Source organism: Polistes dominula, unplaced genomic scaffold (genome assembly GCF_049000335.1).
Source record: "Polistes dominula isolate Pdom_NZ unplaced genomic scaffold, Pdom_raw_medaka contig_82, whole genome shotgun sequence".
Lineage (NCBI taxonomy): Eukaryota > Metazoa > Arthropoda > Insecta > Hymenoptera > Vespidae > Polistes > Polistes dominula.
The window spans coordinates 1446437-1463789 of NW_028301046.1; the positions used below are offsets into that span (position 1 = coordinate 1446437).

At 22.2% G+C, this 17353-nt stretch overlaps 1 protein-coding gene across 2 annotated transcripts in view; it reads left to right on the forward strand.

The window, feature by feature from the left end:
• Positions 1–17353, forward strand: part of LOC107066340 (Y+L amino acid transporter 2) — a 32186-nt gene that overhangs the window by 974 nt on the left and 13859 nt on the right. For both annotated transcript variants that reach the window (XM_015320880.2, XM_089175348.1), the window contains exons 2-3: positions 11091–11341; positions 11443–11689. In XM_015320880.2, the coding sequence (XP_015176366.1) occupies positions 11096–11341; positions 11443–11689 (493 nt within the window). In that variant the 5' untranslated portion in view covers positions 11091–11095. The remainder of the gene's footprint in view (positions 1–11090; positions 11342–11442; positions 11690–17353) is intronic.

Here is a 17353-nt window from a genome sequence, read left to right on the forward strand (position 1 = left end):
TATATTATATTATATTTATAGAGAGAGAGAGAGAAACAAAAACACTTGAATTATTAAATATAATTTATTAATAATAAATTATTATATATATTATTAATTATATTATAATTTATTATTTTTATATTATAATTTATATTATATTTAATTTATTATTTTTATATTATATTTAATTTATTATTTATATTATAATTTATTATTAATAAATTATTTCATTCCTAGAAAACATTTTAGGTAAAGGTATTCAGCACTCAAAGGGTTAAAATAAATAACTGTGTTTAATTAGTTACATGTGAATGACCATAGTAAATATATTTTTTTGGTTTACTTTAATTTTTTTTTATCTCGTAAATTTAATTACTCGAAGTATTTGAATTTTTATTTTAACGTGCGTGCAACTTTCATGCGTGCGAACTATGATTACGTTATCGTATTCTTACTCATTCTTTGATTTTTGTTTTTACAGTGAGATTCTTGAATGAAAATATCATCGTAATTAAATTTAATCGAGTTAATATGATTCATTGATGTTACTAATTTTGTTCAGTATCGATTATTTTCACTCATGTTTGTTAAAATTGGATAAGTAGAGCTCTAAATACGGCAGCATTGGTTGTGCCACCTTTCCCAGATGTGTGTTCTGTTTTTTTTATTTTTTTTTTTTTTATTTTTTTTGGGGGGGGGGTATCGAAGTGATCAAGTTAAAATGAAAGTTAAGTTTCTTTGTCTTATTTTTTTTTTGGATTCCTTTTTTTTGGTCTTTCTCGTTTCCTTTCTCGTTCTCTTTCATTCTTTATTTCTTTACCTTTCTCTTTGTAGATTTTTTTTTGTACTGATTGTCAGATTTAAATTTATTGCTTATCGGTTAAATCTTGTTTCATGCAAGTCAAGAGAATATTTTTTTTTTTTTTTTATACACAGTTGTAATAGTCGTAAATTATTATTCGTTTAGATAAATGAAATCTATTTTTTTTTTTTTTTTAATATAATAGAGAATAATTTTGTAACGTTTAACACTAGATTTACGAACTAAAACAATTTGTGTCATTTCAAATGTTTTTTTTTTAATATATACACATGTATTTAAAACTTTAATTATATTTTTTTAATTTAAATTAAATTATTATTAAATTATTTTAATTTAAATTAAAATTAAAATAATTTAAAAAAAAATTAAATTAAATTTAACAATTATTATAACAATTATAACAATTATTAAATTAAATTATTATTATTAGTATTATTATTTAATTTTAATTTTAATTATAATAATTAAAATAATTGAAATAATTAAAAAAAAAATTAAATTAAATTTAACAATTATTCTAACAATTATAACAATTATTAAATTAAATTATTATTAAATTATTTTAATTTAAATTAAAAATTATTATTAAATTATTTTATTAAAATATATCTGTTGTTTTTTAATTATGTTATGCAATATATTTAAATATTAATTCCTACTATCTATTTTCAATCCTTCATTTAAAGTCATCAAAATGTTTGTAAGTCATAAAAATATATTCAACAAAACATCCATAAATCTAATGTTAATTTTACATTATTATAAAAATACGACAAACACGTGATTAAGGTTTAAGTACTTGTTAATAATTCAATTAATAATTCATTCATTTTTTGATAAACCAACAAATAACAAAAATTTCATATTATTTGGTAGCACATTTTTTGTGTAATAAAAAGATGAATTTGAGTACTCAAACATTAAACACATTTTTATATGTACATTTAATCATGCTTACACATCTGTACAAAATACTAATTAGAGATACATTAATTATACAATTGAAATATTATGATCAAATGTTTTCTTTTATGTATTTAAAAATATATAAATTATTGCACATGTGAATTATCTTCAATAATATGATTGACATATTATTTTTTTTTTTGTCTTGTATATTCATACAGTTTATTACAATATTTTTATTACACATTATATGTGTAATATTAACAGTTATATTTATTACACAATTTAACTGTACTTTTTATTTTTTTATTTTTTTCAATTGTGTTTGGGTCTCATTAGAATTTGTATAATATTAACAATTATATATTTATTACATAAATTAACTTTACTATTTATTTTTGTTTACAATTGCATTTGGGTCTCATTAGAATTTGTATAATATTAACAATTATATTTATTACATAAATTAACTGTACTTTTTATTTTTTTATTTTTTTTACAATTGTGTTTGGGTCTCATTAGAATTTGTATAATATTAACAATTATATATTTATTACATAAATTAACTTTACTATTTATTTTTGTTTACAATTGCATTTGGGTCTCATTAGAATTCGTATAATATTAACACTAATACTAACATTAATTTATTACACAAATTAATTTTGCTATTTTTTATTTTTTTATAATTGCGTTTAGGTCTCATTAAGTTGTCCCATTTTTTTTTTTTTTTTAGAAAAAATGTATCAATTTTATTAACAATAAAATAATACAAATGTTATTGTTCAATCTAATGCGTGTACTTGTATGAATTATTTTTTTTCTATTTTAGTTACATTTTACTTTGTCTTATTTTTTGGGAAGGATATTTTTTTTCTTAATAATTGTTAATAAAATAAAAAATCAGGAGGGTTGATGTTTCTCGTTAAGAAAAGCTGGTTGAGAAAATCCGGTCGGCGACCCACGTGGCCTATTGATTTTCTTGTCCGCCACGCCACTTCTGTTTCACTACACTCAATGATGGAAAACTGGCCTCCTCGTGTTCACTTAAATGTCTAGAGAATATCACGTTCTTCTGTTGGTATTCCTTTTTTTTTTTTATACGAGACAAAAAAAAACAGATTTTTAATTAAGAAGGGGATCAAAAAAAATGAACATGAAAATGGTAATGGAAATAATATTTAAATATATTAAAAAATTACTTATCTTCGTATTTAACAAATTATTTAAATTACAATAGGAAAATAATTGTCATCAAATTATTTCAAATTATTTCAAATTATTTAGTTCGTTGAGATAATTTATATATACACACACACACTTTTTTATTTTATTTTATTTTATTTCAATTTAGGTTTATATATAATAACATATATATATATATAATTTATTTAATTTAGATTAATTAGGTCACTGTAATAAAATATATTTTATTTTATTTTATTTAGGTTTATTTATAATATATTATAATTTATTTAATTTCGACTAATTAGGTCACTGTAATAAAACATATTTAATTTAATTTTATTTTATTTAGGTTTATTTATAATATATTTCATTTAATTTAATTTAGGTTTATTTATAATATATTATAATTTATTTAATTTAGATTAATTAGGTTACTGTAATATTTGTCTATAATAATTGACGACTATATATATATATATAATAACCAAATTGAAATAATACTAAAATTTATTTTTAATACCATTCTTCATTTACAATTCGATTATTTCCATTATCATCTCATTTATATACATAACAGGTGTCTTACTTTAATTCGATCTTCTTATATATATATATTTGTCACATTTCGTAACGTGAGATGAACAAAAAGTATCTTACCGTTACTCCAAAATGTACAGTTTTCATTTTTCTTCTGTTTGTTTTTTTTTTAAGCCTAAAATTATTTATACAAAAAATAACAACAATCATTTGATTTCAATCGATATAAATTAAACGTAAAACTGAAGTATATCTGATACGAATGATTACAGATAGTTTGATAGATTTGTTTATACGTAAATGTAATCCCTTGTTTTTTTTTTGTTTTCAAAATTCGACAAATCAAATTATTTTTGAAGTATCATACATCATTCTTTTCACAAACAGATCGATGACAATGTGTCTTTGCTCTTTTCGTGAGTTACCTTAAGTACAGTTCATGTCGTACGTGGGTCGTTGGCGCTGATGTTAGCCTAAGATCAATAAAAGTGATGTAACATTTGAAGGGAGTTTCGTATGACCCGTTCGTGTGTTTCATCCATGATTATAATCTGAAACACCCATTTTTTTTTTTTTTGTACAAACATACCGAAAGATTTAATACATTAAAAAACATATTTTTTTTTTCTATTTTTTTTTTTTCTTTGATCAATTTAACACACATTAAGTGAACCGAAAAGTAATGTAATGTCGATTTCTAACATCAAATTTTAAATTCAAACGAATACAATTTTTAACAAATGTTTAGTTTTAAATTAATATTATTATAATCCTATCTTGTTAGTCAACAATCGTTTTTTTTTTATATAAATCAATTGGTTTTTAATTAAAATATAAAAATATGCATGTGTAGAAATGACATTAATTTCCAGTTTTCCCTTTTTTTAAATAATTTCTAAATCAACTGTATCACACGTGTTATCAAATATTTTCTAATTTTATTTACGAAATCGAGATTTCGAGATTTCGTAATCTCGAAACAAAAAATACATGACTTACTTCAAGACCACTTTTATAATTATGGACACAATTATTTGAAATGATTTGTCATTATCATTACAATTAGATAAAATATATATTTCCTTATTTTTATCTAATTTATCTCGTTTACCATTTCGTAATAGATATTTTTGAAATAATTAAAATACAGATAAACTTATATTTCGTATCTTCAAATTTGTAACATTGTATTTTGTGTTTATTTGTAGAGCATATAATTTTACGATATTACATACAAATATTTACAAAAAAAAGAATAAAACATGGTTTATATCATCTGACATGTTTACTCATAATAATTTATTGAATTATTTACATATTTTATTAATCGATGCTTATCTCTTTACAAATATATCTTATAATTTCGTAGATAATTATTTCGTAATAATAATCCATACATAATATTCCTATATTATTTATCTCTCATATTAAAAGATAAGTAATATCATTTTTATTATTTTATCTTTTATTAGTTTGTTAAAAAGCACGTGGTTATAGTAAATGAAATTGTGCAACATAGTAAGAAAATAATAATAGTAGTAGTAGTAGTAGTAATAGTAAAAAATAAAAAAAAAGAGTCATGGACGCGTAAGTTGTATACAATGAAAAATCGATCGTAAAGGTCGTTCGACGAAGGGTTTTATAGGTTATGTTACACTCATACATTGAAAAATCTATACTATGTATATATATTATATATATACTCGTATATAGATATATATATATAATACGTGTTACACATACGTATTAACTAATATACAGTTACATACACACATATAAGTGCATAAATACATATATAAATACAAATACATAGATAGATGTAGTATTAACGTGTACATGTACAAATGACATTTTCACACGCTACCAAAATCTTTAAGTGCTATTGTAAATAAGATATAATAGGGAAGTATATATATATGATACACACACACATATATATACACTAACATAGTTTCTAAACAAGAGGGAGAGAAAGAGATTCAAAGAAGCCATACGTGGTTCAGGCTTACGCATTGGGACTACGAATTAGGGAACTTGAAACTAGTTTTTTTTCCCATGACAAAAGTTCTTTTGTAAAATAATTCTTACTGTAATATTTTCTACTATTCATGATTAATCGATATTTCTTTTTTTTTTATCTATTATGAATAAATTTATTATTATTTGCTATATTTAGATACGGACGTTAATAAATTTCATTCGAGTGTGAATCGTGTGTGAAAGTAGGATATTGAAATAAAAAATAAAAAAAAAACAACAAAACAAATATAAATCCCTCTTTTATTCTGTTATCAAATTTATCGTATATTTGCAACAAATTGTAACGTAACACATAATTCATTTTATCACTAATACTGATTCATTTTAATACACGAATATATATTGTATGTATATATATATATATATATGTATATTATCTGTTTTGGAGAATTTATAATTGAATGGTTTAAATAAACAATACAAATATTTTACAATATATATTTTACATTTTATATTAAATTATACAATTATATTTATATGTATATTTATATTATACAATTACAATTTACAATATATATATATCTTTTTTTATAAATAATTTATATAAAGAGGTCTATATAAAATTAATTATATATATATATGATTATATATAAATTTATATTTGTATTTTCTTATTTTTTTTAAATATTTAATTTTGTATTTAATAATTTATAATTAATATTTTTTATTTAATATAATTAAATACTTATGCAATACACATATAATATAATAATAATATTTATTCCAAATATATATATATATATATATAAAATTATTTATAGTTATAATATATATGTAAATAATAATAGTATATTTTTTGATATAATTATAAAATATAATAATATTTTAATTAATATAATATAATTAATTTAATAATATAATTTAATAATATAATATATTTATTTAATTCATATTATCTATATATAAATAATAATAGTATATTTATTATATAATTTATTATATAATTAATTATATAATAAATATACTATTTATAGTATTCTTCATATAAAAAGTATTGAATGATAATTATTCTTCTTTTTATTTATTTTTTTTTTTTTTTAAATTATCGATGCTTGATGTGACGTCTACGATTTGATACATACGTGTACATATATACGTGTATACATATATATATATTAAAAAATAAGAAGTTTAAGAAGACATCATCTGTATATACGATTTAAATGAACAAGAAAGAATGAGACAGTGTGATTACAAAAGACATGCTACTTGCAATCATTCTTTCTCGTTTCCTTTCAATAACGTTTTCAATTCACACTACTACTACTACTACTACTACTACTACTACTATTTACACACAGACATTTTCTCTCGTTTATCCTTATTTTCTTCTTCTTCTTCTTCTTCTTCTTCTTCTTCATCTTCTCCTTCTTTTACTTCTTTTTACCATTTCTTTTCTCGTTTGAGATTTTTCTCTTATTACTTCTGTCTCATTTTCAAACGTTTTAATATGCTACTTGGATTCTGAATAACAAACAGCTGACACGACTTCTTCAATCTTCTTCTTCAAATTAATTTATTTATTTATATATATATATATATATATATATATATATATATATATATATATAAATATCTAAAAAAAAAAAAACATTAGAAAATTAGAAAATTAATTAGATACAGTAAGAAAAGTCAAAATTAGTAGTTCACTGGAATGGTTTTATTACAAAGTGAAAATTGTGCTAGAATTATTTATACTTATGGTACATTTGGTAAGTTAACATTAACATACACATATACGCATATAATACACATTCATACATATATCTGTTAATACAAATTCAATGTTTATAACATAATTAACAAATGATATTCATTAGAATGATTTTATTTATAAAATACAATTTAAAAATAAGAACTTTGTGTTATACTTCTAACACCTTTGATAAGAAAACACACACACATACATACACATGTGTATACATTGCACGTGTTTATTAGGAGACTAACGTATTCTTCCTTATTTATGTTTATTATTCCATTCGAATCAGCTGTTTTGCCAGCTTTATTTCACATATATATATATATATATATATATATATATATATATATATATATATATATATATATATGTAAACAAGTTACGTACACATACACAAGTGTATTTACGTATATTCAATAACACAAATCTATTTATCTATCTTTCAGTCTTGTGTTGAAAGTCAACCGGTTAAGTATTGTATTTAAAGAATAATTTTATTTTTTAACGAAATTTTGTTATAAACACATTTTCTTCTACACGTACGATGATAAATTCTTTAATTTACGATTTACTTCTACATAGACATGTTTGTTCGTATTAAATACTTGTTTTACAATTTTTATTTACATTTTCATTCGATCGATAAATTATCAACGTATTTCTGAAAGATTTATGTTCTCGATGTGTGTGTGTGTGTGTGTTTAATAAAATACAAAATAAAAAAAGAAAAATATAGTTCGGTCAATTAATCTAATCGATAATTTAAATATTTATATTTATTTATTATACAATAATTTTCTAATTTTTATTTGATTTTTTTTTAGTTTTAATAACTTGACCAAAGAATAAATGTGCGAATAATTTAACGAATCGTTAATTATAAAATACAACACATGTATTTTTTTTTTTTTCCTCAAAATACTTGATGTGTAAATTCTTGTTATGTTATTTTTAACTCGATCAAAATAGATTTATCGATTTATAATAAGTATACAGGTGAAAAAGTATCATTTTATTTTGTAAAAACATATGGTTAACGATGTCAAGTTCAAAGTGTGCAATAAAAATATATTTTTAATTAGATGACGTTTATAATAATTGTATATTACATAAACATATTATATATTTAAATAATAATAATAAAATCATCTCTGTTACAATACTAAATTTATATTTTAATAGAAAATAATAATATAAAAAAAATAAAAAAAAATAAATTTCAATTATATATAAATAATAATTATACAATTATTTTATGTATAAAATAATTATAAATATATTATTAATGTATTATAAAGACAAAACAAAAATATTATTTTTATTTTATTTTATATATAATAATAATATATATATATAGAATATTATAATATATTAATTTAATTAGTATAATAATAAATATATAATTTTATATAATATAGAAGAAGAGGAAGAAGTTTATTTTTCAGGTATACCCGTTTAGGGTGTTTACCCCGAAGGCTCCCCCCTACATGTTCGTTCCCCTTGACAATATACTTAATTCTAATTATACCCTAATATAATATTAGATATTAATATTAACAATATAAAAAACACTATAAGACAACATAAACAACATAAACAACATAAACAACATAACTATATAGACTATATAAAACTATAACATATATATACTTCATATTCCTTACATCTATTTCCTTATATGTCTAATTGTTCCACTGACACTCTATCTTCTCGTTCCCCCTTCCCCCTATCTTGGCCCATTTTCCTGGCCCATTTTCCTGACCCATTTTCCTGACCCATTTTCCTGACCCATTTTCCTGGCCAGCCTTCTCATATATGCACACAGTTGGGGCACCGGTTCCCCCTTCAGCGCCATTTCTACTCTTCTATCTCAATTTTATATAATATATTATTGTGGGGAGTATTGAAAATCGAAGAGGTTGTGTGTGTAAGTCGGTGTGGGTCCAAATGTCTGAGATGTTATGTGTGTAAGCCGGGGTATGGGTCCAAAAGTTCGAGAGCGTTTTGAAGATGCAGGGGTGGGGGAGAAACCTCATAAGGATAGGAGGACGGTCACGCGTCAGGGGTTGGTTTTTCCGAGAGTAGCGTGGAGAGAACCGAGCGACGAGAGCGAGTGATTCGAGCGAGTGATTCGAGCGAGTGATTCGAGCGAGTGATTCGAGCGAGTATTTCGAGCGAGTATTTCGAGCGAGTATTTCGAGCGAGAATAGCGAGTAAATAGTAACGAGTGAGTAGTGAGTGAGTGCGAGAGATTGCAAAGCATTATTGTAATTGTACTTGTAAATTGTACTTGTAATTGTAATGGTAATTGTAATTGTAATAAGCAATCATTTGCGAGAACAAAGAATATCTTTTATATCTCAAGTAGTGTCGGCAACACGGGGGAATTAGATATCCTTAGCCGGATACAGAACAATTGATTTCTCTACATTATTATTATTATTATTATTATATATAATATATATTATATTATATTATTATATATATATATATATATATATATATAATTATATATTATTATAAAATATAAATATGTTATTATATAATATATAAATTTATAATATTTATATAATATATATTTTAAATAAGAAAAGAGTTATTAAAATTGAAAAAAAAGATAAGAAATCTATAAAAAAAAAAAACAAAAAAAAATAAAATATCGAAATAATTTTCGTAGTGAAACGTAGTATCAACATACTATGAATCAAAGTCATGTGTTTATCCTATCATTAAAACTTTCACAGTACAATTCACGATTATTATTCAACGTTAACTTGTAATATAATTAATGAATCAATATATAATTAGTGTATGATTGCAATGTAACATTTCACGTAGTAAAATCAATGTAATTTCTATATCTACATAGACATATCTTTATACGTGTAATTTATTTAAGTAAAAAAAAAAAAATAAAAAATTACATCTATCGTAATATAATACATATATACATATACACATATACAGATAGCGTATAACATTACCTTCTCTTTCATGAAATCAAGGTAGACTTCGATTAGTTGATTCTTTTTTTTTTTTTTTTTTCATTTTTTTTTTTCATTGTTTCACGTAATCGAACGAGAACGGTATTTATAACATTCACGTATGACGCATGTGTGTAATTTAAATATATGTATACATATACAATATTATCTAGTTAATCTATGTTTGAGAAGGTGGTTTGTGTGTTGAGTTTTATAATTACAGTGAAGAACAGGTTTCTCGTAAATAAATTTAAATTTTGAGTTCGTTAACTCATAAGAAGGCGTGTACGTTAGATCAATGATTTGATTGGTTGAAATTCTCGTATGTTACCACCGTAACTCGTGTTTCTTTTTTTATTTTATATAGAAAAGTTGTAACATTTTTTTTACCTTTTTTTTTTTTTTTGCTTTCTATTTTTTATTTTTTTTTTATTTACAGTAGTAGTAATGGTTGATAGTAATTAACCCTTAGAGTGCTATTGACGCATATATGCGTTTGGTAAAAATTATCAGAGTGGTCTATCGACGCATATACATGTCTCTTAATATTACTGTAAAATTAAAATTATAAATTATTAAATATAATTTATTATTAATAAATTATTCCATTTCAACGAAACATTTTCATTAAAAATATGTATCACTGAAAGGGTTAATTTGATGGGAGATACACAAGGACGAATGGAAATAAAAGCTCGTAGATAACAGTCCATGGTTATTGGTGAATACCATTTACTTCAGTTCATTTCCCATGAGAGTAATGCATTATTCAAAAGAGTCGTTATTTCATGTAAAGTATGAATGTTCATTCGAAACATAGACATATATATATCTTGTTGTGTTTTATTGAAACAATTGTATGAAAAAGGTTGTTCTTGATTGTAAAAAAAAAAAAGAAATAAATAAATAATTGTATTTGTTATTACAGTAAACATGTCGAAGTCGGGAAGCATCAAAGATGCCGAAAAGGGTCCATACGATCCTGTACCAACCAATAATGAGACCGGAGGGGATGAAATTAAACTCGAAGCAAAAATGTCACTTCTCAATGGTGTCACCGTGATCGTTGGTTCAATCATTGGTTCTGGCATATTTGTCAGTCCAACTGGTGTATTAAAACATACCGGAAGTGTCAATGCTAGCCTTCTGGTATGGACTGCTTCAGGAATCTTTTCTATGGTAAGCATTTATCAATTAATTTTAAATGAGAATTATATAAAGTAAGATCTGTACGTTAATAAATTAATTAAATTTCTTGTTTATATTTTTTCTTGTTACAGATAGGTGCCTACTGTTATGCTGAATTAGGTTGCATGATCAGAAAATCTGGAGCTGATTATGCATATATTATGACAACGTTTGGACCATTCATGGCATTTGTCAGACTATGGATTGAATGTATGATAGTACGTCCTTGCAGTCAAGCTATCGTTGCATTGACCTTCAGCATTTACGTTTTGAAACCTTTCTTCCCTGACTGTACACCACCAGAAGATGCTACAAGATTACTTGCAGCTTGCTGTATATGTAAGTGTATATTGTTACTATATATATATATATATATATAATTAATCTTTAAGATTATATTTCAAATTTGGAATCATTCAATTGACTAGAAAAGTAAATAAAATGACGCACTGTTTTTGAATAGGTTTATCATTAAAGTGATTATACAGATACAGTAGTAAGTTAGGTGAAAGTTACAAGGGTTTCAATTTGAAGATAAGTATAATAATTAATCTTCAAGATTATATTTTAAATTTAGAATCATTCAATTGACTAGAAAAGTAAATCAAATGACTCACTGTTTTTGAATAGGTTTATCATTGAAGCAATTAGTGATTATACAGATACAGTAAGTTAGGTGAAAGTTAAAGGGTTTAAATTCGAAAAGTGGATTATTTAGTTAGTGTTTAGTTTAGATAAAAGCTTTAAATCATTTAAACTATTACTATATATACTTTTCTGGCCTTGATACGATAGCAACACTAATTGAACTCAACTTGATTCCCACCGATTCAGTTAAGGTTTTTTTTTCTTTCTTCATATCTCTTCCTCTTCTTTTTCTTCTTCTTCTTCTTCTTTCTTTTCAATCTTCCATTTTGTCGATCGCAATTTCTTTGATTTTCTACGAACCCCCCCATTGAGTGTATATGACATCGTTGAATGCCGCCTATCTAACTTGTATTACAAAGGGTCATCTTAATAATATACGTTTCTCAATTCGTCTCTATTAAATTAATTACATTTAAAAAGGAGTCGACGTATAATAACTACGAACAACATTCCAACGATTAGGGGAGATAGACAAATTTTATTTTAACCAGTTAAGAAACTTGTACTAACTAATAATATATATATATATATATAAGTACTATTATATTTTAATAGAATAATTTATGTGTGATAGATTATAAATTTATATTTAATTTAAATTATATAATTTAATAATTATATAAATTTATAAAAATAATATAAATTGATTTATATTTTATTGTATTAATTATTTTTAATTTATTAATTTTATTATATGAATTATTTGCATTTTAATTATTTGTATATTTATTTAAATTATTTGTATTTGAATTATTTTATATTTTATTTCATTTTATTATATTAATTTAATTTAATTATATTAATAAAAATAAAAGTTAATTTTTTTATTTTGCTAAATTCTATTAAATATATTATAACATTAACAATATAACATAATAATATAAATATAAATATATATATATAGTAGAGTATATGAATTAAATGGTATTGAAAATGTTATTTCAAATTTTGTGTTATTACTATTATTCAAATTATTAATAACTTTTGCAATTATTATTATTATTATATGATCAATATTCGAATGGATTTTTATTTCTATTTCTTTTTTGTTATATTTTAAGTTGTAACAAAAGATCAGCATTTTAAAATAAAATGTCGTAGTAGAAATCGTTTGTTAGAAAGTCAATGTACTTACGTAAGAAAAAGGAAATTTCTTGGAAAAGAAGAAGGATAGGCAATATCCTTAATGGTCCTTGGAAATTCTCCTAGGAAGGAAGATTTTTATCTCCCCTTTTCTTTCATTCTTTCTTTCTTTCTTTCTTTTTCTGTGTGTGGGTGTGTGTTTTTTTTTATACGATCTTCCTTCAGTTTCCAGAAAAGTTCTATTTATTTTTCACGATAGTCTTGAGAATGAATGCGTAGGTGGTAATGACGTCCTTCGAGAATTTCTCCTTGGGATGTCCTTTGAAAGGAATATTGCTTGTTCATTAGTATGGTATTACATTTACCATGAAAAGGGGTTGAATCTTTCAAACAAAATTTTTCATTTTCTTTTTTTACTTTTTCTTTTTTCTTTTATATTGGAAAATTAACATCATTTGCTGAGATTTGTTTTCCAAAGTTTTCCAAGTTTTCCAAACAAGTTTTCCATATATAATATTATTCCAATAATAAATAATTATTATTACATACGTATTATGTACATAATTATGTACGTAATAATATAATTATTATTAATATATAATATAATTATTAATAAATTATAAATATAATTATTAATAAAATATAAATATAATTATTAATAAAATATAATTATTAATAAAATATAAAATATAAATATAATTATTAATAAAATATTAATATAAATATAATTATTAATTAAATATAAAATATAAATATAATTATTAATAAAATATAATATAATTATTAATAATAATATAATTATTTTGAAAAAATAATTTATTCTATAATATATATTTATTATATAACAATTTTTAATAAATATTATATAACAATTTTTAATAAATATTAATATTACAATTTTTAATTAGAAATATTTATAAAATTTAATTTATATATATATATATATATATATAATGAACAAATTCTTGGATATAATATCAACAAATACGTTTATATTTCAATGATAAAAAAAAAAAAAAAAGAAAATAAAAATGAAGAAAAATAATAAGAAAAACTGGATTCTCTAGTTTTTGTATAAATTGATCTAGGAAATAATGACGATTCGATGGAATGTATTACGTGTTATAGAAAGGAAATGGTCGACCATTTTCAATCATGGTAAATGGCAATATCATTATGTCACTCGAAATAGACGATCATCATCATCATCATCATCAATTCTTTTCATTTTAATGGAATTTCATTGCTATCACATACAATTCTATAAAATAAAAATTATTTTGTCCAAAAAAAAAAAAGTGAAACAAAACATTATTTGGTAATATATACAATGATGGTATTAATGTTCGTGAATGTTCTTATTAATAATAATAATGTATTTTTCGTGATAAGGTGTTAATCAATTTTGTAGTAATGAAAGACATGACCACGAATGATATTATTTTCCTTTTTGTGGTTTTTCAATCTACCATATCCTTCTCTATTTTTTTTTCTTGTTCTTTTTCTTTTTTGTAGATCATTTTACGATGACGCATAGGTAAACCGAGTAAAGTGCATAAGAGAGTGAGAGGAGGAGGGGAAGAGGGGGGGAAGAGAGTTTACATGTTAAATTATATTCATTTTGAAACATTTTAGTATTACATTGTAATTGGTGCCATTGAAATTGTTTAATTTTTTATTTCTTTTATTTATTTATTTTTTTTTTTTAATTAAAACATTTCATATGTTTAGCTTTGTTATTAGAAAATTTATAATATTATGTATCAATACATAATAATATTTTGTTTAAATATTTGTTCATTGAAATATTGCCCCATTATTTTTTGTTTTTTTTTTGTTCATTTTTGTTGGTTTATTTATTTCAATTAAAAAATGAGTAAATCATTTTGTAAAAAAAAGATCAATTTACTTTGTTTTTTTGTTCGTTATTATTTAAAACAAACGGGAGTAACTAATCAGAATTTTCAGGGGAATTCATTCGAGCGTATTACTCCGATTTATTATTATTATTTTTTTTGTTTTTTTATCAAGTTTGGTATTACCCTGTAATAAAAAACCAACCGTAGGATTACTAGAAACATCGACATGATTGGTAGTAGATTTGTAAGAGGATTTTCCTTGTTTCGTCAATTATTTCCTATAGGAAAATATCATTGCTTAAATTTCATTATAATCAGTAAGAGTTTAGTATACCAAGTAAAATGAAATATCCTAATTGTGTTTATTTAATTGTTTGTTGACTTTTTTTCCTGTAAAATTATTATTCAATGACTTTAAAAATTTGATAAAGTAATATCAAAGAGGAAAGATATTTTTTTTATTATTATATTATTAATATTACTATTATTAATTTGAATAAATTAATTGTATTATATATTAATTTATTATAATGTATATATATATATATATATATATATATATATATATATATATATATTTGGTATATAAATATTTTTAATTATTAATATAATTATAATTATTATTAAATAAAATATTATATTATTAAAAAATTAATTATATAATATTATATAATATATATAATTTTAAATATTATAATAATATTATATATAATAATAACATAACCTTATTATTATTATTATTTTTATTCAATCTCAACAATATTTGACATTTATTTACAAATTTTATATTTGGTATATAAGTATATTTATTTATTAATATAATTATTAATATTATTAAACAAAATATTATATTATTATATAATATTTATAATTTTAAATATTATAATAATATTATATATAGCATAATAACATAACCTTATTATATAATTATTTTTATTCAATATCAACAATATTTGACTTTTATTATTACACATCTCTACCCATCTGTCTTTATCAAATTCATAATAATTTTAACAATTAATATTGTCTACAGACATAAATAAAATGATTAAATAAATTTAAAAAAAATATAAAAAAAAAAATAACAAAGTCCATTCCTCCTTCGTTTTGCAAATGATGAAGAAGAAGGAACGGAACGAGTGGCAACGACCACGAGTATTAAAAGATAGAAAAAGAAGGATATAACAAGTGTAACGGGAAGAAATAAAGAGAGAAAGAGAAAGAGAGTGAATGAGTGAGTGAGTGAGTGAGTGAGAAAGAATAAATAAGAAAAAAAAAAAACATAAAAAGAAATAAACATAGTGTCGTAAAACGATGACGACAAAACATAGAGAGACTCACGCGACGAAAGAAGAGACAGCCACCAATCACGTCCTATTGTCATCAAATATAATCTAATAACATGACAACAGGCCGACACACAACGACATTAATTCGCCGATGGGGACAACTAGCCATGTTTCTTTCTCTCTCTCTCTCTCTCTCTCTTTCTTTCTCATTCTCATTCTCTTTCTCTTTTTTTTTTTTTTTTTTGCTGTCTAACACGAAGAGGAAGAAGAGGAAGAATAAAAATAAAAGAAATAGAAAGAATGAGAAAGAGAATGAGAGACGAAAAGTGTAAAGGAAAAGAACAGATTGTAAGTTGTAAAAGGGGCTGGTGCGGTGGTGGGGAGTCCTGGTGGTGTGCTGGTGGTGGGGGGAAAAAGGCCGGAAAGAATCTCACGTTATTTTACAGAGATGTTGCATCATTCTACATTTCTTCCTTTTTTTTTTTCTTCCACTTCTTCTTCTTCGTTTTTATTTTTCTTTTCTTCCGTGTCATCATTCTCATCATCATCATCATCATCATCATCATCATCATTATCATCTTCTTCTTTCTTTTATTCGATGCCATTAAACAAATTTATTAAGGATATAAACGAAGATAAAACAAAACAAATTGTAGATTGTAATATACTGTAATTATACAGTATATTAATCAGTATATTAATATATACTGTAATGTACTGTAATTATTATATAGTATATTATCAATATATTAATATTTTGTTCCTTTATAGTATTTTAATTAGTATATTAATATATACTATAATATATTGTAATTATAATATAGTATTTTATCAGTATATTAACAATATAATAATATTTTGTTCTTTTATAGTATATTAATCAGTATATTAATATATACTATAATAAACTGTAATTATATATTATATTATAAGTATATTAATAAATTGTAGATTGTAGTATACTGTAATTATATAGTATATTATTAGTATATTATATTTTGTTCCTTTATAGTATATTAATTATTATATTAACATATACTATAATATACTTTAATTATAATATAGTATATTAATATATACTGTAATATACTGTAATATACTGTAATTATAATATAGTATATTAT